General features: G+C 48.7%; 2 protein-coding genes across 2 annotated transcripts in view; both read right to left on the bottom strand.

Moving 5' to 3' along the window:
* The window catches only part of NKAIN1 (sodium/potassium transporting ATPase interacting 1), a gene marked incomplete at both ends in the record, with an annotated part of 41699 nt that extends 30482 nt beyond the window's left edge, over positions 1 to 11217 (bottom strand). The window contains 3 exon segments of the mRNA XM_082859838.1: positions 10657 to 10708; positions 10710 to 10753; positions 11164 to 11217. Coding sequence (XP_082715964.1) covers positions 10657 to 10708; positions 10710 to 10753; positions 11164 to 11217 — 150 coding nt within the window.
* A 12912-nt stretch (positions 11218 to 24129) lies between these two features.
* The window catches only part of SNRNP40 (small nuclear ribonucleoprotein U5 subunit 40), a 37200-nt gene continuing 35139 nt past the window's right edge, over positions 24130 to 26190 (bottom strand). Inside the window, exons 9-10 of the mRNA XM_082833319.1 lie at positions 25352 to 25455; positions 24130 to 24416 (exon numbers count right to left, since the gene is read on the bottom strand). Coding sequence (XP_082689445.1) covers positions 24367 to 24416; positions 25352 to 25455 — 154 coding nt within the window. The 3' untranslated portion in view covers positions 24130 to 24366. The remainder of the gene's footprint in view (positions 24417 to 25351; positions 25456 to 26190) is intronic.

Genomic DNA, 26190 nt, shown 5'->3' with positions numbered 1-26190 from the left:
TCCATGGTGAGCCTCTCTCAAGAGGCCCCACACCCTCATCTGCTAGGTCTTCACTTTCCTTTGCCAAGGCTGGCTCTAGGGGCCGTGACCCAGATCAGTAGCAGGGCTCTCCCACTCCCTCTTCAGCTGTTGGCACATAGTGAGAAAAAGAGGAACCAGAGGATTCAACACGTTACCTTCGACCAGGAGATGGACACAGGGGGTGCGTCAAATAGCTTTACAAGGTGCAACTTGAAGTTCAAGAGAGAGCAAACTGCACCCTCAAGCCTAGTCAAGTACAAAGCGTGAGAAGGGAGGGTTCTAGAGCCCGAAAGGCCTGGGTGTGAGTCTGCACCAACCCTGCGTTGTCCTGGGCAGGCTTTGTTACTTCCCGAGTCTCAGCTTCCTCACCTGCACATTGGAGATAATATTAATATCTACCCCCTAGGCTCTCTGCAAGATTAAGTAAGAAAATGCATCTGAAGTGAGAAACATAGTACCTGGCACCTCGCTGCATCTTACCTTCCTGTTCCTCAGAGAGGGGGAGGAATGCCTGTTCCCGGGTGACCTCTCTCTGCTGGTGGGACACCTGGTGGGGAAGAGCAGTGGCTGTGGGGTTAGAAACAATCCATAAACATCCACTGCTGGTACCGTTATGATTACTATTAATCATGGGCAATGAATGGGGCCCGGCCTGGTAAATTGCTTCCTCCAGGTCATTTCCATTTCCTATTGTCATTGTAGCCTTCATTCACCGCAATCTGATACAGGGATGTTTTCTAGAAAGCGGGAGCCATGTTGTGCTTCTTAGTTATCCTGCAGTGCCTGGCCCCTGGCCCTGGCAGGGAGCACCCAAGCAGCTCAGCGTGGAAGGAACTTGGAAATCACCCACTCTAACTTAGTATGCAAGGCAGAAAGCTCTCCTCCCTGGCTTTATCAAGTGCTTCGATGCCTCCAGGGAGGAAGTCCTTATTCTCTGCTGAAGATGGACTAGTGCCTGGGGCTCCAGGGAGGCTGAGCCCTGCGGGGTGAGCAGGAGCTGAATGGGCAGCCGCAGGATTTGGGGCGATGGGAACTCCTAGGGCCACCCCTACACCCTAGCAGCCCCCCTTCCTCTCCCGCTGAGAGTTGATAATAGGAATGGTTCTAATTATGCTCTAATTGCTTGCTTCCAGGCAGTTTCTCTGGAGCCAAGGAGTTCAGAGTTCATGAATAAATGAAGAGGGAGGAAGCGGGAGGGGATGTTTATTGATCCACAAATCTCCACGTGCCAATGTCTGCCCCACAAATGCTTGGGCGTGCAGCTGCGTGCAATTTTGCATACATACAAACACACAGATATACACACCACAGCCCCCCAGACGCCTCTCTCCAAAGGACTGGTGGGGGGTAAAAGGAAGGTAACAAGAAGTGTCCTACACTGGCTTTGGGTCCCAGTCTCAACTCTGCCACTGACTTGCATTGTGGTCTTGGGAAAATCCTAGTTTTCCCAGCTGTAGAGTACGGAGGTGAAGTGATGTCTGATACCCTCCTCTCAGCCTTTAGGATTTCAATGGGGTATCATCCAGTTAGACAGAACCCTGGGCAGTGCCAGGTGGGCACTGTCGCCCTCAGATTGCCCTTTCACCTGGATGCCTCATTCCCTAAGAACTGGCCAAGCAGTCGGGGGCTTCAGGGAAGTGGTAGGAGGAACACACACATCTCCATCCTGGTGGGACACTTAGTAAAGATGAGTAGGGGCTCTGGACTCGGGGCTGTGGGGGCCCTGGGCAAGGCACTTGAACTTCAGTTGCTTTGTCTGTTAAACGGCAATGAGAGACTCTGTGTTATGAAGGTTCACCCAGGGCATACAGTGGCCTCAGTCGAGCGCCTGGCACACAGTGAGCATCTGGTAAGTGGTAGTTGTTATTGCTAATACTGTCAACACCCTGCAAGGTGTAGATTGGAGCCTCATAACAGAGGAAGAAACTAAGGCACAGAATGGTCAAGCAACTTGCCCCAGGTCATGCATTAAGTGGCAGGATTTTAACCCAAGCCCATCTGACCCTGAAACTTCTGTGTTCCAGTCTTGTTTCTCCACTGTGTCTGATCCACCTGGTCCCCAACTGGCACACAGTAGGTATCCACAACATGCTGAATGACAGAGAAATGTGGAAAAGAAAAACAGAGCATAAAAATACGCTCTGTTTCCAGTGACCAAGGTGGGGGTAGACAGATGAGAGAAGAACTAGACCAAGACTCCCTCCAAGATCAAATCGAAGCGTTGGGTCTGGGCGGACCCCAGGCCTCCCTGCCTCGTGGCTGGGGCTAGTCCAGGTGGGGATCAAGGGGGTCCTTGGTATGTGCTTGAGGAAGTAAATCTTTTCACTCTTTATGATTTCCACTAAGAAGCCAAAGCTAGCAATCCTGGCTTTTGGCATCAGCCCGAACCTGCTATGTCACTGCCTTGCTGTGTGACACTGGGCAATCAACTGCAGCTCTCTGAGCCTCAGAGCCCTCATCCAGGAAATGGGGATAACAGTGGTCCAGCCCTGGGGCTGCTGGGAGGGTGATAAGGGATGACACATGTGAGGCCATACGCTAGAGGTTAAGAGTAGGGCCTGGAGTCCGGCTACCTGGGTTGGTATCCCAGCTCCTCCACTGCCTGACGTAACCGCCCGCAGCCTCAGATTCTGCTTCTGCAAAACGGGGATCATAACTGTCTACCACAAAAGGGTGCAGTGAGGGTGAATGAGCTACCACAGGTAGAGTTGCGACAGTTGGCAGTGCTTTGAAATGCTCAGTAAATCTTCTTTATTGGACATTTCACATATGGGGAAACCGAGCCCCTGAGCGGGCAAGGACTTGTCCAAAGTCACAGAGCCAGTTCAGAGCACAGCCAGTCCTCTATGGCGGCTGGCTGTTGGCAGGGCCCCTTGTCCAGACCACGGCTTCAATGGGTAACCACAGACCTTTCACAGTACCTGGGCTATCCTGCTCCAGCCTTGAGGACTCTGGGGGACTGAACCCCGCTCCTCTTCCTGTCCTCCCCGGTGCCTCTGAGGCTGGCTCAAACCAGTGGGGTATGTCAGAGGGCAGGGAGGGCTGACCTGCCTTCCTGGCCCACCTGGCCGGCCCCTCCACTCCAGGACTGGCTGCAGAGGCCTCAGAAACAAGCCAGGAGTCCAGGACCAGAACACCATTTGTCAGCCCTGCATGGTAGTGGCAGGCTCATCTCCATGGCAACAGTGCAGTGTGAAGGCATCCTAGCATCATTAGGGAGAGCTCTGAGTAGTATAAACAGAGGCTGCAGTAGATTACATGCCTATTATGAGCAGTCTCAGGCTCTGAGCACTGGTAATTATGCCTAATTGTGCATTTAATTCTGTAATTGAAAACCCACATCTCTGGTTCAGGCTGGGGCTGCAGAACCTAACCCCCCAACCTCAAAAGAAAGAGGCATAGGAGCCACCCCTACCCTACTAATCCCAGGGCTGCCTCTCCTTCTAGGGCAAGGGGTAGCCAGAGAGGGCACGGAAGTAAAGCACCTACAGACTCCCATTTCCCCCTGTGCCAGGAGCTCTGCCACGCTCTGTGATTTGGGGTAGGGGGGAACATGCTTAAGGCAAAGGGACGTGGTTAAAAAAGCACAAAAATGCTCACAATTTTCATTATTCATAATAGAAACCATTTTGCACTATTGCCACTGTCCTCTCAGGACCCAGAATCAGCCTCTGGTGGTTCCAAGGGACTCGGATCATCACTAGATCCATTACACATCCAAGTCATCCAACCTACATATAAATTCTTAATCACTGCCAGAGACAGGGAACTCACCACCTGATTGTCAGTCCACCACTGCAGAGCCTCTGTAGATAGTTTGAAGACCGCTGATGGAGTTCAACACTCTCTCCTCCATCCCCTGGTTTCACAGACTGGAGAAAATGAGACCCAGAGAGGGGCAGGGCCAGCTCAAAGTGGCACAGGAAGTGAGTACCAGAACCCTGGGATTCTGACTTGCAGCTCAGGGTATATTTTGTACCCTAAAGTGACCCAGCACCAAGAATCGTACCCAGCACTTTGTAGGTGCTTCATAAATACTTGCTGAATGCAACTCAGGGTAGCGTTAGTTGATGGCCAAGCTTACTCTCTTACCCAACAATATTTTGCCTTTCTAGGGGTCAGGGAGTTCCCCTGTAGTGGCTCAGGGGTTAATGATGGGCTAGAACCTCCTGCTCTGAACCTCTGGGGTCTGAGACTTGATCTTACAACCAAATATGCCATGTAGGCATTTGGGATGGGGATAGTACCGACACTCATTCAAACAGAGGAAAGAACAGGTCACCTGAGTCCCTGACAGCCTGACACCCAGGTGTCAAGCCTCAGGCACACCATTGGAGGCAGGAGTCTCCTCCTCTCCCCAGAGCCTGATACTCCCATCTGTCATCGCTGCCTGCAGCAAGGTGGGCTGATGTGGCAGCAGCTCTGATCTCCACCTAGGAAAGGATGGAATTCACTGATGAGTCAGGGCTGGAGGAGTCCTTTGAGATGGAGAGTCCAACCATCTCCCTTTACAGAGCGGGACACAGAGAGCCAAGATTCCTCTCTGATTTCCTCTGAATGGGCACTGGACTCTGTGCCCAGAGCTCTCCCTGCCTTATCTCAGGTCACCCTTACTATAGTCCCATGAGGATGTGCAATTATTATTCCCATTTTACAGAAGAGAAGATAAAGGGACAGTAAGGCCAAGGCCACAGAGGTTTAGCAGAACCTCTGCTTCAACTTGGGCCTTCAACTGGTTGAAAAAAAGGACATGTCCATTTCCCATCCCACAATATTCACGTTCATAGAACCTGCTGTCTCACTTCCGGGGCATTGAAGAGTGTGAACCCTTTGTGAGCTCCTACTCAGTATATCTTACCTGCGGGAAGGACAATTCTCTGAGGACGATTACTAGTATCCTGATTTAGAGAAATGCAGGTGGAAGCTCAGAGAGGTTAAGTGTCTTGCCCAAGGTCACTCAGCTATAAAGAGGCAGAGATGGAACTCAAACCCCAGCCTGACCGCACAGCTCAAGCTCTTCCCAGTTGAACTCCCTGCCTCTGGACGTACCAGCTGCTCTGAAAGGCAGTGGCCAGGAGGCCAGAGTATCCCATTAAAACCTGCAACCACAGTAACTGCTCTTCCAAAACCCTGGTACTTGCTGGCAGGAGCACATGTCCCAGAGAGGCGTGCTTTGCTGCCTGAGTCTCTCCCTCAGTCTCCGAATCACCATCCCTCTCCCTGTCCAGGACCAGCAGGGAGACCAAGAGCATTGGGACTGGCGTTCCCCAGACCAAAGCCAGCTCCATCTGCTGTGGCCAGGAGTTAGCTTTTAAAAACACATCTCTGGTCTCATCGTGCTCTCCTATCACCTACTCCTCCCTGAAACTAGATGAGAAAAGAGACTTCAACCATTAGAGCTGACCATCTCCACTTGGTCTAGATTTTGCAATTGTTCTCAAACCCTTTCCCTGTGATCATTTATGTGAAGCCTAGACTGTATCTCTTGTTTCCTTGGTAACAAGTCACTTCATTCTTCTGACCTCAGTATGCCCATCAGTAATTGGGTATAAAGACCATCCCTATCTCATAGAGTTGTTATGAGGGCTGATAACTCTTCAATACAGGTTAATTTCTTTCCCGTATAACTTGTTCTTAACCTGCATCACAGTTCCTTTAAACCCAACACAGGGCTTGGGGTGAGGAGAAATGGGGACGGGGGATGGGGTTAGCATTTGAATAAGCAGCTCAGAAGGTCTGGCATCTAGTAACAACCCTTTATGGATGAAGAAAGCTTTAGATCTCTCCATCGGTTTCCACATCCAGCATCGCCACAATCCTACGGGGGAGCAGTAGGGCATCCAAGGCAGAAGCTGTGGAGTCCTGATGTGTGAATGCTCACTCTGTCCCTACTATTTATGTGGCCATGGATAAGCCAGATAGTAACAAGGGACAAGGCATACAGAGCACTTAAGCACAGCGCCTGGTTCATAGCAGACACCAAATACAAGGAAGTTGTTGTTATTATTTCCCACAGAACCATTCGTTTTCCATATAAAGAAACTAAGACTTGAAGAGTTTATGGGTATGAGTCTGGTCACTAAACTCTCTAATCCAGGCAGAGATGGGGGCTGAAGTGACTTATCCAAACTGCAAGGCAAGTAACAGCCAGCCGCAGGGAGCACTGCCTGGGCCAGTGCTGTCTGGGCACCATCTCAGGGAACCCTCCCAAACTACCACGGGGTAGGAGCTGTTGTCCTGACTACTTTACAGGAAAGAGGCAGAGGCCCAGAGAAGGTAAGGGACTTTCTGGAAGTCACAAAGCAAGGCAGCAATGCCTGCCTGATCCCAGAGGTCCTTCACCCCTCTGTGCCAGATGTCAGAGCGGCTGCCATTTATGGGGTACTTATGTCAAAATCCCCCAGCCACCACCCCTGCAAGGGAGCAGAACCAGGGCCGTCCACTGCACCTCCCCCCCGGGCGGGGGGCCCTGCTCCATTCCACCTTGCCCACCTCATAAGGGTTTTGAGGGCAGTTTGGCCTCAGTCTGTCCATCTGCAAAAGGGACTTGATCACCCCAGCCTCTACCCTGTCAAAGAGGTATAAAGAACAAAGAGGGTCAGTGGCCTGGACGATTTCGTGCTCTGACTCTGAAGCCCGGCCCAAGGACCTGAAGCGCCCAGAGCAGAGCCAGCCCCTCCCCAGGAAGCCATGAGCTTGCAGATGCAGCTGCTTCTGAACGCAGGCCCCTGCAGAGCCTAGCTCCCTCCGGTCTTCACGTCTTCACCATCCGCTGCTAATAACGACATCAATCAGGTTGACCACGTTTCACACCATTACTCGCAGCTCAGCAGGAAGCAACATATTTCCCCCCTCACCCACCATCTTCCAGAAAGCAAAGAGCTTTCCAGAGGGGAAAAGAATGAAACCGATGTGTTTTCTGAGTACCTACTGTGTGCATGGCAGCTGCCTAAGCCCTTTTTCTAACTCTGAGAGGTAAGGAAGACGCTTTTTCTTTGACAGGGAAAGACATTGGGGTCCAGAGGAGCGAATGCATGTGTCCAAGGTCACACACAGCTGGGACAAGTACAATCATGGCAGTGATGTATTACTGACCACTCACTGGCTCATGGTGCCAGGCACGTGCGTGATCCTATTGAAACAGTATCATTTTCGTTTTCAGATAAGGAGACTGAGGCCTGAAGCAGTGAAGAGACCTGTCTGAGGTCACGGGCTGCTTAACGTGAGGACCAGAGTGAAATGGGGCGGAAAGGGTGGCTCTCTGCTCCGGCAAAAGAGCGCATGAATCTTGGTGCTGTCACTGACTAGCTTAGAGACCTCTCTGAGCCTCAGTTTCCTCATCAGAAAAAGGGGCTCATAAAAACATCTATCCCATTTTGTAGGATAAAAATAAGAAGGATAAAAACAGTAAAACAGCTAACGTTTATCGATCGCTGAACATGTACCAGGCAACTTTGCCAAGCACTTGACATATGTAAGCTCACTGGGTTTAATGAGGTTATGCATATAAACTGCTTAGCACAGAACTCCAGAAATGGGACCGATCATGGTGATGATGAAGAAATTGATGATGATTCCCTTGGGCAAATCTCCCTGGTTCATCCTTTTACTGGAAGAATAGAGTAGCCTGTAAGCTTTCAGGAAGGAGGTGGACCAGGAAAGAAGGGCAGGGTTTGGACAGGAGAGGGAAAAGGGAAACACATAAAAATTAGGGTGTGAATAGCATTAGTAATGTTAAGATGATATGCCAAGTAGGGAGACAGCAAGGCACCCAAGACGTTCTACAGAGTGGAACTAGACTGAGACACACGGAAACCTCCAGGCCAGTCCAGACATCCTCCCAGGGTCCCAGATGGGCAGAACTGGCAGGACCCTAGAGACACAGACCAATGGTTGTTCCCATTTTACAGATGGGGAAAAACCAAGGCTTGCAGTAGGGAAAAGACTTGTCCAAGTTCACAGGATGTCAGTGGCAGAGGCAGGCTTGAATCCAGGCCTCCTGACTCTTAGCTCCATGCACAACTACCTGCTGCTTCCCACAAAGGAAAAGTGCAGGAGGGCATTTGGATATGTCTGGGTCACAATTCCAGGGAAGCATACCAGGGTATACATCATTAAGATAATAACAATCAAAAACTATAGTTTATTGAATGCTCACTCTGTGCCTGGCACAGTGCTAAGCTCATCTGCATTAAGCTATATGCATTTCATCCTCACAACAACCCTAAGACTTGGGAACTGTTTCTATCATCTCTATTTAACAGATGACAAAACTGTGGCTCAGAGAGGCTAAGCAACTTGCTTAAGATCACACAGCTAGGAAGTGACAGAGCCAGGGCTCAAACCCATGTCTGTCCTGTCAAACTCCAGAGTCTTGTCTCCTTTACTTGTCCACCTGAACGGTCCAGCCCCCACCTCCTTCTCCCACCCTCCAGTGCACCCTCACATCCTACTCCCTCACCCAAATCAAGTCTACCCCAACTACAGAACAGTGTTTAGAACTGGCCTGTTATCTTGTAATCATCAAGCCCCACACAAGTAGTTCCTCTTCTAAAGTTTTCAGCTGAGCAGCATTTAACAGTCCCTTCCTTCTCTGCGCCTGTCCACTGGATGAGAAAACAGGCTCCCTTCTCCCTGGAATGATGTCAGGCTGGTGAATTCCAGCAGCCGGGCGCACATTACCAAAGCTGCCAGGCAGCGAAGGCTCCTGGGGGTTAGCGACAGCTGAAGGGACCCACTCTGCAATCGGACCAGACAGAGCAACAGACTCAAGAGACCAACTTGCAAGTCCCTCCTCAGAGCACCTCTGCAAGTTATGTCATGTAACCCTCACAAGCTGCCCAAAGGCACCCAGCCAAGATGTAGAAGGATCAGAATCCCACCCAGGTCTTGTCTAACTCCAGAGCCCCTTGTGCTGGTGAGCCCTCCAAGTGGAAGCGTGGCTTTAGCTGAGCTGGGGAGAGCTATGGAGGCAGATGAGTGAGAGGCAGGGCTACTGTCTGGCCACCTTCATCTCTCTAGAGTAGGAAGCACCTCCCAAGGGACCCCTGAGTCACCAGAGCCAGAACTACTTCTACAGTTAAGAAGGCAACAGAGGATGCTGGTCAGCTGTCTGGCTTCACAGCCTGGCCCCTAACTGTAGAACTTTGGGAAAGCTACTTCATAGGGTTGTTAGGAGGATTAAATGAGTTAATACACGGAAAAGTGCTTACAGAGTACCTAGCACCTAGTAAGTGCTCCCCAAAGCTAACCACTGTTATTATCATCAACAGAGAATGACCGTGGGCCAAACTGTTAATAGTGCTTACCTTTGGGGTATGGGACTGGGCATAGAAGGAAACGTCTTTAACTTCTGCTCTGTTTGGTTATTTATTGATTTAATCATTTTATAATATGTGTGTGTTACTTTTCTAATTAAAAAAAAAGTCCTAGTTTAAAATTTTAAAATTAACACAGAAAAAAAAATTCCTTGGAAAATTTCAGCACTTCTTGGCATTTTACGTTCCTCAAAGGAGATAAAGAGGAACTGGGAGCCTGGAGTTGCCAAATAACTGATTCACTCATTTATTTTACAAATATTAATGGAGTGCCAGGCACTGTTCCAGCTGCTGCGGATTTAGGGGGAACAAGGAAGGTAATCTCTGCCCTTCTGGAGTTTCCATTCTACCTGATCTTAATTAATCCCCTGTGCCACACTCAAGGATGAGGAATTCACCGAGAGGCCGACCAAGATGGCCCAGCCCGGGGAAGTCACTTGCCCTGCAGCCCACAGCTGGGAGCAGGGCTACAATCTTCAGGGCCCAGCTGTTTCAACCGCTGCCCAAGAGGGCAGGTCTGTGGATGCAAGTTTGGGGCTGGGGTCCACAAGAGGAGAGAAAAAAGATGAACGAGGAGGTCTGTATAGCCACACGCAAAGCTTCATTCTACATTACTGTACACACCTGTGGTGGAGGAAGGGCAATGGATGCAGGCAAAAGTGGAGACGCAGACCACGGAGTCAGGCAGTAGTGAGGCTCAGGTTCCCCCAACTCAGACTCAGACCTGAGTTCCGTCCATGGAGGTCCCCATGCACCTCTGCCCCCAAAGTCCCCAGTTGTTGGGCCTCAGCTCTAGGGTAGGCAGGAGATCCTGGCCTCTCCTTAAACACCTTCCCAAATTCACCTGCCAGAGTCTGAATTGAAGGGCAGAGCTGGTCCCCTTCGGCCCCCAAATTCACTCCACTGGCCTCCCTGAGACAAGAACCTTAGTTCCCTGGGCTGGGATTAGGTATAGTGTCCCCAGATGCTCCCATCCTCCCCAGGGCACCCAAGTATCCCACCCCTATCAGTGCCAGCCCAGGCAGAGGAGCCTGCCTCCCCCCAACCCCCACTCTGGTGGCAATGGTGACTGACAGAATGCCTGTGGCCTCAGCCAAAGCAGGGAGGGCGATCCCCACCTGGTTGGTCAGACTGGCCCAGGACCTGGTAGCTCCTTGTGACCCTCTCCAGGGAGGGGCTCTCCATTCCCAGGCCTGCCCAGTCAGGAGGATAGAGGGAGGCAGGAAGAGCACAAAGGAGTGAACGGTTCCTGGAGTCTACGGTCCCGACACACACAAATGAACATGGACCAGAAATGGTCAGAGATCTAGAGACATACCAAGGAGAAACCAGGAGAGAGACACACACAGGAGCAGAGACTTTGTGAGAAACACTGGGGCGGAGACCAGAGGCTGAGACCCACGCAAACGAGTGATCTAGAGGAAAACACACGGCAGTGACCTCAACGGATCCACATACCAGCCTCGGAAACACCCCCAAACCCCGGCGAGCCACAGTCCCACAGCGCATCTCCCCAACAGAAGGCCGCTCGTACAGTGCGGGCGAGACGCGCCGAGCCCCAGGCGCGGAGCGGGCCGGGGACTCGCGCACAGGACGCACTCGGGGACTGGGGAGCGCCGGGCGAGAAGCGCACACAAAGAGACAGCGGGCCAGCCCGAGCAGGCTCCGCCCGTCCGCTTCGTGACTCCAGACCACCCCCCAACCCGGGCGCTCGCCCCAGACCCACACACAGAGACACACACCCCACCCGCACGCCCCGGGACCCCGCCCCGCCGCGCCCCGCCGCGCCCCACCCGGCCCGGGCGCCCGGGCGCGCGGCGCTCACCAGCTGCAGGCAGCAGAAGGCGACTAGCGTGCAGCGCCCGCTGCACTTGCCCATGGCTCTGGGGGCCGCGCGCGCCGTTCGCCGCGGCGCCCCTCTAGCTCGGCGGCCGCCGCCTCCTCCGCGCCGCGCGGGCTCCGCGTCCTCCCAGCTGGGCGCCCCGGGCGGCGGGGCCGGGCGCCTAGGGCCGGGCCCGGGAGCGCCGGGTCCTCAGGGCTGCGGCCGGCCGCTCGCGCTCGGAGTCCATGGTCAGTCCGCCCGCGCGCCGGCTCTGCCGCGCCTCCTTTGTCTGGCCGGCCGGCCGCCAGGCGCGCCTCCCGCCCCGGGGCGGCTGGCGGGGAGCGCGGAGCGGGGAGCGCAGGCACCGAGAGCGGCGCAGCGCAGAGCAGCACTGCCCAGCAGGGGCAGCCGCCCGGGCGCTCGGCGGCCGCGGCTTCCCGGCCCCACCACGTGGCTCCGCCGCCGAGAGGTAGGGAAGGAGGGAAAGAGGGGAGGGAAGAGGAGGGGAGGAGAGGGGTGGGGCGGGGCGGCAGAGCACGCGGAGGGAGGGGAGAAGGGGGAGGGAAGCGCAGAGCAGAGGCGAGAGGCAGGAGTGAAGTGAGAAGAGTGCAGGCTTGGGGACTGATGGCCCTGGGTCAAACCCAGCTTCACTGCTCACTCGCTGTGTAACCTTGGGCAAATCACGTCACCTCTCTGGGCCTCCGTTTTCCTAACAAAATAGGAATAATAATGACTGCTTCAGTGTTGCCACAAAGGTGAAATGCAGTTTGGTGAATAAAGCACTTAGCTCTGTGCCTGGCCTCCCGAGGGTGCTGGAGCATTCCTCTGTCCACCTTGTCTCTAGGGCCCGGCGGCTCCAACCTTGGCCCTCTATTTCCACTCCACTTCCCAGATCTGCTCCCCATCCCAGCCTCCCTCCTGAGTTCTTCCTTCCCTCTTTTCTTCTACTGGCATTTATTGAGCCCGACTGACTACATACACACCCCTGGGAGCCCTATGATCCAGAGATGAGCCCTGCAGCACTGTTCCAGAACCCACTGAGCTTCCCAGGCCGGGGAACAGGCAACCCCCAGGGGCATAAGCAGGAGATGCCTGATGGCAGCGGTCTGCCCAGAGGGCTGAGGCCAGCCCCTCACCCAGGCTGCAGTGGGGAGGGAGTCAGGAAGGGCTTGCCAATAGAAGACTGCCTTCTTCAAGGCGCCCCCTCCAAAAGCACTCAAGCTCTCAAACACATCCCCAGTCCACTGAATCATCCCAGCCCCACTCCTAACTTCTTATATAGGGATTAGCATCACTCAGGTGGGAATCCCTGCGGCATCCTCCCCGCTCCTCTATCCCATCTGACCTGTCATTACATTCTGTGAACTTACCTTCCAGCTGTTATCTATGAAATACCTGCTACCTACCAGGCTCTCCACTGGGGATTAAGGGGATGAACCAGTCCTGCACTCACTGAGAGAATAGTCTAGTGAGGAATTGTCATTAAAACCAGAAAACGTGCAAATAAATAATGAAATATTCTGATGAGTACCTTAAAGGATAACAAAAAGTGAAAGAATAAGGGGGCCATAACTCAGGTCCGGAGACCAGGAAAGGCCTCCTTGAGGACATGGCATTGATACTGAGAAGACAGTAGGAGGGAAGGAGAGGCCAAGGCCTGGAGAATAGTGTTCTGGCAGAAGAAACAATGTTTCTTTTCTTTTCCTTCCCGTCAGCTCTCACTGGCCCTCTGGACTCAGAAAACAGTATGACACAAATTAAGACCCATGGTTCTGGAGCCAAGCAGCTTGGGTTCCAGTTCCAGCACTGCCACTTAGGCGCTGTTTACAGAGTCAGCACTCAAATGCATGATTTCTCCTAGGACTGGTGACATAATTTGTGGGGGCCAGTGCAAAATGAAAACGCAAGACTCCTTAAGGCCCATTAGGAAGGAAGACACAGCAGACCATAAAACCAAGCACAGGGAGGGCCCTGTGTGGCTGCAGAGGACACATGCCCCTGAAGCCAGTCGTGTTTTCTCCCTGGACTGTCAGAATGGTCTCTTCACTGGTCTCCCTCCTCCACCCACTTGTCAGCCGCCACTTTTATTTTATTTATTTTATTTTTCGCCACTTAGTTGTGCTTTTTTTTTCTTCTTTGACTGCGTTGTGCGGCATGTGGGATCCTAGTTCCCCAACCAGGGATCAAACCTGTGCCCCCCGCATTTGAAGCTCTGAGTCTTAACCACTGGACCGCCGGGGAAGTCCCAACCACTTAGTATTTTAAAACACACAGAATATTCGTAGAGTTGAAATTATGGGGGGGTGGGATGAATTGGGAGACTGGGATTGACATATATACACTACTATGTGTAAAATTGATAACTAATGAGAACCTACTGTATAGCACAGGGAACTCTACTCAGTGCTCTGTAGTAACCTAAGTGGGAAGGAAATCTAAAAAAGAGTGGAGATATATATACATATAACTGATTCACTTTGCTGCACAGCAGAAACTTACACAACATTGTAAAGCAACTATACTCCAATAAAAATTAATTAAAAAATTAAAAAAAAAGAAATTATATGAGCTGAGGTTTTCACCTGGAATAATAAGCCGAGATAACAGTGGGAACTTTTCTCAGCCATGCTTGGCGAGTAACAGCTGTGTCCAACCAGGTTCCATGACTAGACAGGCCTCCAGGAGTCTGTGAAGTCCCTGAAATAATATGCAAATCTTCATCTGAGCAGATGTGTCATTTTCTGGGGAGAGGGTCCACAGGTTTCATCAGATTCTCCAAAGTATATTTCCCACAAAAGAATAAGAACCAGCCCCGCAAAGTCTCAGCCCAGATGTAACAGTTCTCTAGGAGATCCTCTTTAGGGCCTCTTCCACACAGAGTGTCTGCCAGTTCCCTCTGTGACACTAAAAATGCAGTTCAGTAATAATAACCATCATGGCTCCCACTTATTGAGTGCTTACTCTGAGCCAGGTACTTGGCATACATTGTCTCATTTAATCCTAAAAACAGTGGATTCCCCTGGGGCTGTGACCTGCCTTTGCCAGGCTGTTGGCTGTACTACATCATGCCTGTGACGCCCTGTTCCAGGGCCAGGCTGACTCACCCTTAAGTTTGTCCTATGGGACCAGGGATGATGGCCTGACATCAGCAGAACTAGCCTCTGCCCCTGAGCCATTCCGTTTAGTCGAAGTCTTGCCCACACCACACACACACAGCATGCCATCTCTCGCTTCCATGATTTGCACGTGTAGTTCTGTCTAGAATGCATCTCCCATCCAAATTTTCAGCCTGGAGGTCTCCTATTCAAATTTCAAATCTCAGCTCACCTGTCACTTCCCCCACCCATCCCAGACCTTCCTTAACACTCTGTGACCTCAAGGAGGCACCCTCCTTTGGGATCACATGTGGTCTGTGTTATCTCCATGAGAGATTTTACTGGGATTTACTGTCCTTGTCTGATTTTGTTCCCCCAATAGACTGAGCTCTATGAAGACAGTGACTGTATCATAAATTATCTCTATATTCCACAGGACTTGGATCACGTCACGAGTCAACAAATACGCGGTGAATGAATGATCTTCCTGCCTTGGGCCCTAGCATACCTTGTGCTCTCTTTACCACGGGGAAGTCCAGGATGCTAAGGGGGAAGGCAATCTAACTATAGGAAGAGATAGAAACATCTTTGGCAAGAAATTGGGGATGTCAGGAGCTGAGGATGATGTCAGGAGGGGCTTGTAGTAGTCAACACAAAAGATGACTAACCCTTGGACTAGGGAAAGAATGTGGGGGAAATGAAGCAGGATTTAGAAGTAAAGGACAGAGATGATTCAGAACATTCCCACGCTTCCTGAGTAAGAAGGCAGGATCATGGTCAGCCCTAGAGAGAGGCACATTGCGGAGCTGCTGAAGTGAGGACATTTCTGAGCTGTTACGTCCTTCCCTTGCCCTAAACCAAGCCTAGTCACCATGTCTGAATCTTCCACCATTAGTCCCTCTCTGGGTTAAAACACTAAAAGCTTCTGAGAAAGTTCATTCATAAGATAGCAGAAATGTTAAACCTATAAATTTCTCCTTCCAAGTTAGAGGACTGAACGTGCTCCCTAATTATAGTTTGTGGGGTGTTTTCTGACACCAACCAATTCTCCAACACCAGCTGGTTGTCCAACAATTCAATTCAATTCAATGCGGACACTACCCAGAGTTGGCGCAGACCCACAGCTTAAAGGTTCAGTTCCACAAGACTGCCTCTCCTTCAGATGCTAGTTGCAAATCTCCAGCCAGCCCTACTTTTGACCAACCAGCTATAAATCAGGGGTCCCCATGACCTCCTCCTCAGGTTGGATAATTTGTTTGTGAACAGCTCACAGAACCCAGGAAGGTAGATTACTTACATTTACTGGCTTATTATAAAGGAAACAAATGAATAGCCAGACAAAGAGGTCTGTAGGGTGAGGTCTGGAAGGGTCCTGGGCACTTCTGTCTCTGTGGAGTAGGGGTGCACAACCCTCCCATCTGGTTCACCTACCTGGAAGCTGCTCTGGATCTCATTGTTCTAGAGCTGTTAAAAAGCTTGGTCACCAGCTACCACCCCTCCTCCCTGGAGCTCAGTAGGAGGGGCTAAAAGGTTCATCTCTAATCACTTGGTCTTTCTGGTGACCAGTCCCATCCTGAGTCTGTTGAGGGGTCTCTTTCTAAGTCATCTCATTAGAATAAACTCAGGTGTGATCAAAAGGGACTCATGAATAACAAGAGACACACCTGTCACTGAGGACACTCCCGGAGTTTTAGGAGCTCTGTGCCAAGACTAGGGACAAAGACCTCATTATATCACAGTAGCTAACACCTTAAGCATTCTGTGCCAGGCACTGTTCTGAGCAACTTCTATGCATTAACGCGTTAAATCTCACAGGAGCCCTCTGAGGTGGGTACTATTATCACCACCAGCAGTTTCTAGGAGAGGGGACTGAGGCTCAGAGAGGTTAGATCATGTGCCTGGGGTCATACAACAAGGAAGTAGCAGAATCAGGATTTGAATCCAGGCAGAACTACCTATACCATTCCTACTGCATTCCTTACGGTTTTTGAACTTTAATTTTTTTAGCAGCAAACGCTTCTCTTCAAAAGAAATCATATATTTCTAAAACTGAAAAAATGTTGGACCACTCTGGTTTTGTGGAGCAAGAGGACTGGGAACCTGCTGTCTCAGTCTGCCCCTGCATCCTGTGAAGATCAGCCCCTCGAGCCAAAGTCCCTCAGGAACAAAGTGAAAAAGCCACTGACTGGCCTAGATGATCTGCAAAGTGCCTTTTCTGAAGAGGCGTGAGATAAAGAAAGGGAGAACCTGAATGGCAGAGAGGTTGAGTGAGTTCTGTAATGTCACACAGCACGTTAGGGCAGAGCTGGTTCTCAAGACCTCCGGGTAAGTTCCATTACTGTATCAGGCACTGAGCTAGGATCTTTGGAACCAAAGATGAAAAGGATAGGTGCCCCTGACAATCCTTGGGCTAAAAGCCTGAGGGTTAGCATACTGGCCAGCAGGGTGACATCATCCACTGCTTGTTTCCCTAAACCCAGCAACTTCACCCATTTGCTTTTCCTCTCTGGGCCATGATGGCATCTGAGTTTGTGACTCTTGGGCCTGTGGGAGAGGCAGACATATAAACAGACAGTTATGAGTGATACACAGAAGGGCATGGTGCCTATGAGGTACAGAAATCAAATGGTGGAAAGAATGGCTAACTCTGCTTGGGAATAGGCAGTGATGGAAAACTTCAGAGAAAGGATGATGCCTGAAATATAGGCTGCCAGACAGAAAAAGAAGTGCAAGAAAAATTAAAAATAAAAGAAAAAGAAGTGCAGACACAGAAGTATTTAACAGCAAGCTGTGTTCAGGAGCTATGACCCCTTCTCTTTAATTTCTGTGCATACTTTTTACTGTTGTCACCTCCTTCCTGCCACCACCCCTGTCCAGCCAACTTCCTTCAAATCTTAAAAGGAAAAAAATTTCTAAGAAAGAATGATTGAGGGACTTCCCTGGTGGTCCAGTGGTAAAGAATCCTCCTTACAATGCAGGGACACGGGTTCGATCCCTGGACAGGGAACTAAGATCCCACATGCCATGGGGCAACCAAGCCCACACGCCACAACTACCGAGCTCGCGCGCCTCAACTAGAGACCCTGAGTGCCGCAAACTACAGAGCCCACGCACCCTGGAGCCTGCGCGCCACAACTAGAGAGAAAACGCCCACGCCACTAGAGAGAAGCCCACGCGCTGCAACGAAAGATCCTGCATGCCTCAACAAAGATCCCTCAACAAAGATCCCACATGCCGCGATTAAGACCCGATGCAGCCAAAAATAAATAAAATAAATAAATAAATAATAAATAAATCTTAAAAAAAAATGATTGAGAATAAAGGAATAGGAAGAACAGGGTGTATGTGAATGGGCAGGGTCTAGGTCAGGAAACCCTAAACAGCTCTGATGGCAGGCAGTAAAGCTTGTAGAAAGTTGACTTTCCTTGTCTCGTTCCAGAATCCCTAGCACACAATCTGCTGACAGCCAAGACAAATCTCCCTTTTCACTAGCCCTTAGCAGCTGCCTGGGCTTTCAGTTAAAGTCTGCCCTAAGGCCAGCTGAGCTGGGGACTTTGAGAGATGGCGGGAGGCCCTCTCCAATCGGCCCCATACTTCGCTGGGCCTTTATTATGCTGCACTGGGCTTGCCCAAGGGCCAGCTGGGGATAGGAAGACAGATGGGGTCAGCTCAGGCCTGGCCACTCCAGCAGGTCCCAAATGCCCTGATAGGATTCTCAACCCCCTGCTGGCTCCCCACCCTGTTATCATTTTCCATAAGCCCTGACTGACCCAGACATCCTTTCACAGCCAACAATTCACTGAATCCTAAAATTACCATCTTAGAGTCTGAGGTAAATGGCATGTAAAATCATAGAACAATGGTGTTGGAAAAGACCACAGAGGTCCTCTAATTGAGTGGCTCCCAAATATTAGTGTGCAGACCACTTGCATCTGAATCAGGGCCCCACACCACTTCAACTTCAGCAAAATCTCTGGAGGTGGGACCTGGTTACAGGTATTTAAAAAATATACTCCCCAGGGATTCTGCTGAGCAGCTCTAACCCTCTAAATCAATTATAACACAGGCCTTCCTGTCAAATGGTCACCCAGCTTCTGCTTGTACATTCCAGAGAGGAGCACCTCTTGACCATTCTGTGTTTGGACAGCTCTGACTCAGCTGCTTTCTTTGTTGAGTGTAAGTCTGTCTTCTTATAATCCACTTGTCTTGGCTTTGCACTTTGAGGCTTCCCAGAATAAGAGCATCTTCTCTTTTCCAAGGTAGTCTTTTGATGTTTGAAGATACTGATCTCATCTATCTCCCCTGGTTCCTACAACAGTTCCCTATAATGATTTTCTGGGAGGGTACCCAGAATCAAAAGCATCCTCAGGTGTGGTTGAGCTCTTGCGCAGAGTACTGAGAGAACTTTGCTGGCTTCCTTCCCATGGAACAAAGCCCAGAGCTGCCCCACCTGGCTTTTAGACTCTTTGCAATCTGGCTCCAACACTTTCCAAGGTTCCTACTCATCTGTCACTCCCCCAACATGCTGTTACCACCACCATGTGCTGTGTGTCATTTTTGATCGCACCAGGAGTTCTGGTGATCTGTGAAGTTGTCCACTATTCAGACTGTACTTACTCCCCTCCCAGATCCCTCTGCTCCCCAATTTCCAATCTTCCTTTAAGATTCACTTAAAGTGTCATTTCCTCAGTAAAACTTTTTCTAATTTCTCCTGAGGCACTTCCTCCTAGTTTGTAGGTATACCTCAGACAGTATGTATTAGATTGAATTTGAATCACTTATTCATATCTGTTTCTAAAACAAGGACATAAGAAGACACAGAGCACAGATAAATAAGGTACATCTTCCTGGAGTGTCAGTTTTACTTGGTGCTCAGTCATTTAAAACATTTATTAATGTAAAACAAGCACAGCTATATTATGAAGCAGCATACAAAACCACATACATTTAAGTAGTCAGTTTCACTGGGGAAGAAGGTATGGGGGAATGTTCTAGATTAAGAGACACTAGAGCGAATACCCCAAAGCATAAAACTTGAATCTAGATTGAAAAATTAGCTATGAAAGACATTTTTAATACTGGGGAAATTTTAATATGACCATAAGATGGTATTATGGAATTGCTGTTAATTTTCTTAGATGCGGTAATGGATTGTGGCTATGAAAGTGAATGTTCTTAGGAGATAGATACCTGCTGGAGTATTTAGGAATATTTGGGAGTAAGGAATTATGATGTCTGCATCTTACTTTCAATAGTCATTGAAAGTTGTACATATACAATGTGCGTGTGTGAGAGACAGAGGAGAGATTATTGAATCTAGATGGAACATATACAGATATTCACTATGTTAATCTTTCAATTTTTATGTTTGAAACTTTTCAGAAAGTTGAGAGGGGGGAATCATACATTTTATAGATTCAAGGTGAGATTTCAAAGTTATTAATTTCAGGAGTCCCTCCTGCTCCAGTTCATTCTCCTCTGCCATTAAGGCACTTACGGGGAAAAGTTTGAGAAGCCCTGATTTTTGTTTCCCTCCCCACTATTCTGCCCTGTGAGCCTTCAAAGGTGAGGCTATGGGGGCTTCCCTGGTGGCGCAGTGATTGAGAGTCCGCCTGCCGATGCAGGGGACACGGGTTCGTGCCCCGGTCTGGGAAGATCCCACATGCCGCGGAGGGGCTGGGCCCGTGAGCCATGGCCGCTGAGCCTGCGCGTCCGGAGCCTGTGCTCCGCAATGGGAGAGGCCACAACAGTGAGAGGCCCGCATACCGCAAAAAAAAAAAAAAAAAAAAAAGGTGAGGCTATGGGCTTCCCTGGTGGCGCAGTGGTTGAGAGTCCGCCTGCCAATGCAGGGGACGCGGGTTCGTGCCCCGGTCCGGGAAGATCCCATATGCCGTGGAGCGGCTAGGCCCGTGAGCCATGGCCTCTGAGCCTGCATGTCCGCAGCCTGTGCTCCGCAACGGGAGAGGTCGCAACGGGAGAGGTCACAACAATGAGAGGCCCACGTACCACAAAAAAAATAGATAAGGCTATGACTCAGTCATTTCTGTATTCTCGGAGCACAGCACAGGGCCCACCACAGAGGCCTGTTGAATTAATGTTTCCTGAATGAGCAAAACCTCTAACTTAATATGCATGTGACCTTGGTTAAACAGTATCTCTTTTCAGTTTCCCCTTCTGTAAAATGAGGTTGGACTAGATGACCTAAGTACCTGTAATGTCCTTTCTGGCTCTAGTATCTTTGGATGCTATACTTTGAAGGAAGATCAGAGGTCATTTTTCTGCACAAAGCCCCACAGTCAGTCAGGCAGAGATGACCACAGTAGATCAACCTCTGCTTCCTGGCCAAACTCCTAAGTTGCAGCTCAGCCATGGGCACTGGGAGAAGTGTTCTTAAGTTCACACAGACCACATGTCAGAGCAGTGGTTTCCCTGAGATCCAAGGGGTGCCAGGAGAAGTCAACTTGGCTTTATGCTACCCTCCTGTCTATAGTTATAGCCATGGCTAACACTAGTATCAACTTTAAACTGCACATTGCAATCAAAAAAGAAAGCTTTAAAAAATACTGATGTTTACCCTGGAGATTCTGATTTAATTGGTTTGGGGTATGATCTAACATCTGGATTTTTAAAGGCTCCTCAGGTGCTTCTAATGTGCATTCAAGGTTAAAAGTCACGAAGGCCTACACTGTGGTGATGGGGTAAGATCTCTAGCTGGGTTCTATGTCCTGGCTTTGCCACTTCCTAGCTGGTTGATCTTAGATGTTACATCTCTTTGGACATGTTGCCCCAAATGTGACAAGTGAGATAAAGCATGTAAGCCAAAAAGAACAGTTAAATAGTAAAGGACAACTATCACTGAATAAACAGGAGAAGCCTCTGTGGCTCTCCCAGGAAAGATTAAAACTTTGAGTCTATAGAGCAGTGGTTCTCAAACTTGCATCAGAATCACGTGGAGGACTTGTTACACCGGACTGCTGAACATTCTTTCCCCCAAAGTTTCTGATTCAGTAGGTCTCAGGCAGAGCTCTTGAGTTTGCATTTCTAGCATGTTCTCAGATGTTGATGATGCTGCAGTTCCAGAGACCACACTTTGAGAATCACTGCTCTAGAGCAGAGTTTCTCAACAGCAACACTAGGGACATTTTGGAGCACCTACTTCTTTGAGCATCCCTGGCCTCTACTCACTAGATGTGCTAGCATCCCTCGAGTTGTGACCATTGAAAATGTCTCCAGACATTGTCAAATGTCCCTTAGGCAGCAAAATTGTGCACAGTTAAGAACTACTGCTCTAGAGGATATAAATTAAAGAAGAATCTAAGAGTGTAGGTGAGTTGCAGAGGCAAGTGAGGAAAAGAAATTGAAACCTAGAAGAAAGGAGGAATTTGGGATAGCTCAGGGCTTGACGTGGAAAGGGTGGGCGCCCACTCAGGGGTTTTTCAAAGGATCATTATGTGTCTGGGGTATAGAGACAATTGACCAGAGGGCAGAGGGCAGGCTCAGAGGTCAGACTTGGCTTTATTTGGTTCCACAGGAATAGTAGCTGTCTTTTAAGTCTGGCCCCTCCTTCCGTCCTGGGACACAGCTGTCAAGCTCTAAAATCTCTTGGAAGAAATCCTGTCCTAACTCAAATGGCCTTCCCCTAAGGCTCAAATGCCTGCAGCCCCAAATTGTTCAGAGCTCTCTCTCTTACCTCTATTTCCCATCCACACCTTGAGATGTTAACAAGCAGCAGACTTCAGGTCTATCAGGAGAAACAAATTACTCTGTAGTTTTGCTGTGAAGAAGCAACTCTGTTAAGAGCCCTGACCTGTCCAAATCCACCTCCCTGACAGTTCAGCTCACAAAACTTAACCACCCAGTGAAAAAAAGATTTGGCTCTTTAAGTGCCAATGGTATTAAGTGCTAGAGACTGGAAGTCATAAAGGGAAATTAACTGAAAACCAGAGATGGCATTACTCATTCGGGAGCAATCTATCTCTCCCAAAGTGAGAATACAATTTGCACCCTCTAGGGATGTTTTATACTCAAATCTTTATTCCCCAGGCTAGGGCCTCTATTCCCTACAAATTCCAAGTGGTGCTGCTATTTCCTGCTAATGGGTTTCTACCCAGCCTTCGAAGAAGGCACTTGGGAGGAGTGAAGAGGCTGAGGTTAGAGGAAAGCCCTTGCAGCCTCCAGGACCTTGGTTCTTCCCAATCATTGCCAACTTCTCAAGGGATTGGTAGGCTTTTAAAAGTGCAGCGTCAAAGTTCAAGCCTTGTTTTACCCCAAGCCAAGAAAGATGAGGGTGTGTGGAAGGGACTGGACTAATAGTGAGGTATGTAGCCCGGGTATTTATAAGGGATTAGGGAGTGAACTGTGATTGTGATAGAGGTGTGAAAAGTGGCTTGCAAACTATCTTTGGCCAAGTCTCTTCTGGTTAAAGGCATAACCATATCTATAATTACTGCTTAGGTCTGAAATCTGAGTCACCATTCCTTTTGAAGATCTCACTCTACTTAGTAAAGGTTCTAAGCATTCCTGTAGTAAAGGAATGCTATTTCCCTTTATTTAACCCAGTCTTTCCTGAACTTATGTGAGCATGGGATCTTTATGCCCAAAGTACCTAAGATACCTGGGAAACAGTGTTCTGTGGAATACACTTTAGGAAACCTCAACCTGTAAGATAAATTATAGTACAAGCTCTCCAGCACTTGGCTCCTACTTAATTTGGCCTCATCACTAACCATGCTGAAGTTCTTTTGGTTCATGAAAACACACCAAGCTTTCAAGCTTGTGCCTGCTGTTTGTTAGAATGCACATGTTTTTTGCCTATTGGCAAAGTCCTACTCATTCTCTAAGTCCCAATCTAAGCATAATCAATCTGTGAAACTTCCTTAACTCCCAGGAACAATAAAGTGCTTTCCATTTCCAGTGTAAAGTGAATAAACTTTATACTTTATTCACTGTACTAAAAGTAATTAGTTTGACAGGTTTATCACCCTGCTGGTTCCTTCATTAATGAGTTAAATCTTGGACATGTGCTCACTTAAAACTATCCTCTTTCTTTTATAACTTAAGTAGATGATTCAGTTTGTGAGCTAAAAGTATAAAACCAAACACGTTGAGAACAGGTTGGAGGTGTGAAGACCTCTGTGTTGAGGTAGGAGATTCGGAAAAGACACACTGCGCTCCCCAGTGCCAGATGAGATTCATCAGTGCTGATCTGTGTGCCGGGCAGAGTCACCCCGTGAGCCAGAGACAGTACCTGTCGTGGGGGTAGAAGGCAACTAATAGCATTTCTTAATGCCTGTCAGTTTAAGAAAGACAAGCACAATGATAAAAAAAAAAGTCTTAGACAATGTCATGGCCCAGCAGCACCAAAACTTTCTCATATTCTTTTTGAGTTGAGTTTGATACAGCATTCCAGCCAATGCTATTGCTACCAGCTGAGAATGCCCCAAATCTGCCCACTTTAGGAAACCAGAGGGGAGGGACTGCTGCTCAGAAAAGTGCTTTTGGCAGGAGGCAGAGTAGACACAGACTATGTTCAGCTTCTCGGAAGTTTAAATGGACTGTATGTATCCCCTGGCCATACCATGCTCTGCTAAGATTTACAGTGGTCAAGCCTCAAAGAAAAGACAGCAATAAATCCAATCCACATGGCTCTTGTAAAAAGGCATCAATTTGGCTTTTAATACAAAATGAGTCAGAGAAACAAAGAAAGAAAATATCATACAAGTTAACTGAGTTAAAAAAAAAAATCCCCAACGAATAAATTTCGGTCACATTCCCTGTCTTCAGCCTAAATTAGGAAACAGAAGACTATGCACCAACCAATGTGTGTCCCTTTGAAGAAACCTTACTTAAAAAAAAAGGAAAAAAAAAAGTCAATCCCTGAAATCTGGCAGGTGGTTTTTAAGAGGCCACTGTAAGGTTGCCTTAATGATCCTGATGAAATAGGATACTGGGATACTTGTGGTTGCTGGAATATGGCCACCTCCTCCTTGTTTCTTGCTAGTAATGATCTTCATCTGAAGGGAGGATGCTCGCTTGGGCATCATTTGATGCCACTTATGCTGTCTGAGGTCTCAGGGTCAAGCAGCCTTGTGGAGTCTTCCATTCCATATCTTCACTGAATCTCTCCCATATATAGTCTCTTGTCACTGGATGCTGAGAGAACTGAGGTGAAAACAACAGAGAAGATAACTGGAAATAATGAAGGCTAAAGGAGACCTGGTGCTCAAGGGCTCTTACGTTAAGAGGCAATTTTGGTATAAAAAAGCAATTGGATTTAGCTTAAATTCCTCTCCTCTTAAACACCATTCACAGGAAACTACAGTATAGTCTGACTTTTCAATCCAAGTCCTCTCAAAACCATGAGGGTGGACTGTGCTATGGGAAATACATTATCAGGGTCTAAATCCTGATGTCCCTTGTCACTCAAACCTTAAGAAAAAGACCTTCTCAGTCATTATAGAAGAGAAGAATCAATGTCTTTGTCAGTCATTTTGTAAACGTGCGTCTGCTTGGAGAAAGTTACGTTTTCTCCTTAAATTCAGAGCTCATTATCTAGTTTAGCTAGCCAATAAAATGTTAAGTTGAAATTTATATCTGAACATTAAGAAACATCATTTTTTTTTTTTTTTTTTTTTGGCGGTACGCGGGCCTCTCACTGTTGTGGTCTCTCCCGCTGCGGAGCACAGGCTCCGGACACGCAGGCTCAGCTGCTCTGCGGCATGTGGGATCTTCCCAGACCGGGGCACGAACCCATATCCCCTGCATCGGCAGGCGGACTCTCAACCACTGCGCCACCAGGGAAGCCCCGAAACATCATTGTTTTATCCAACTACATCACTGAATCATAGACCTGAAGCAAGTAAACTCAAAAGAACTAGAAATAAACAGACTAACCAACCCTGCTTTGAGGTTAAGAAAATGGATCATTGCTCTTACCCTCACCACTTAGAACAATGGTGAGACTGTCAACGATACCCATAAAGACTGTTTAAAAGGAAATTCACATAAAACAGATGCCCACCTCTGCCTCTGTATTCTTAGGTCTCTTTAGGGAGATTCCCTCACTTTCCCTTTCCCCACAGTCAGGACAGACTTACTGATGGGTTCGTCGGGGTGGAAAGCCACTTCATTGATGGAGCCAGCGTGGCCGGGTAGCTTATACAAGATCCTCCTGCTTGTGGTATCCCACACATACACAAACCTGCAAGGTATCATGAAGAGCAAGGCTAAGGCCTCCCAGAACTGAGGATAGAGGAGAGGCATGGCTTTTTCAGGGAAATGGAAGCAACCCTTTATTTATTCAATCCGTATTTATTGAACTGTGCTCTGACGTTTAGAAACTAGGAATATAGATTTTAAATAAGGCATGGATCCTGCTCTTGAGCAACTGAGTGAAAAAATAGGAATAGCTAAAAATATCAGCATTACTGGTATTTTCAAACACAAGCTTCTGAAATAGGAAAGATCATGGAGAAGAAAGACAAACGTTTTTCCTACAGATCCCACACAGAAACCTTCTTTAAAGAGCATCCAATATAATTAGGGTGTAGTTAACTTCATATGCACCTAGGAATGTCTTAAAGGTAACCCAACTCATGGCAGGTTGCGAGACTAGGCTGTAGATCCACCTGAATTTCTTCGTACTGTATTCAAATCACAGAGCCCAGAGACGGGACAGGACATTTCTGCTATATAAACAAAACCCAAACACACACTTGATCCAAATCTTGCATTGAATTCATGGACAGAAAGAATACTGAATTCTAGCATGGGAAGGGGCCAACAGAAACCAGCTAGTCTAAACTCATTTTACAGAAAAGAAAACTAAGGTACAGTGACTTTTCCAAGGTTACACAGTTCATTAGTGGCTCAGTGGCAGAATTAAAATGAGAACTCTTAATATATTCCGGTATTCTTTCTCTTACCACCCTCAAAT

This window comes from Leucopleurus acutus, assembly GCF_964270905.1.
Source record: "Leucopleurus acutus genome assembly, chromosome: 2".
Taxonomy (NCBI): Eukaryota; Metazoa; Chordata; class Mammalia; order Artiodactyla; family Delphinidae; genus Leucopleurus; species Leucopleurus acutus.
Note: the sequence above shows the minus strand (reverse complement) of the source record. Positions and strands in the feature narration are given on the sequence as shown.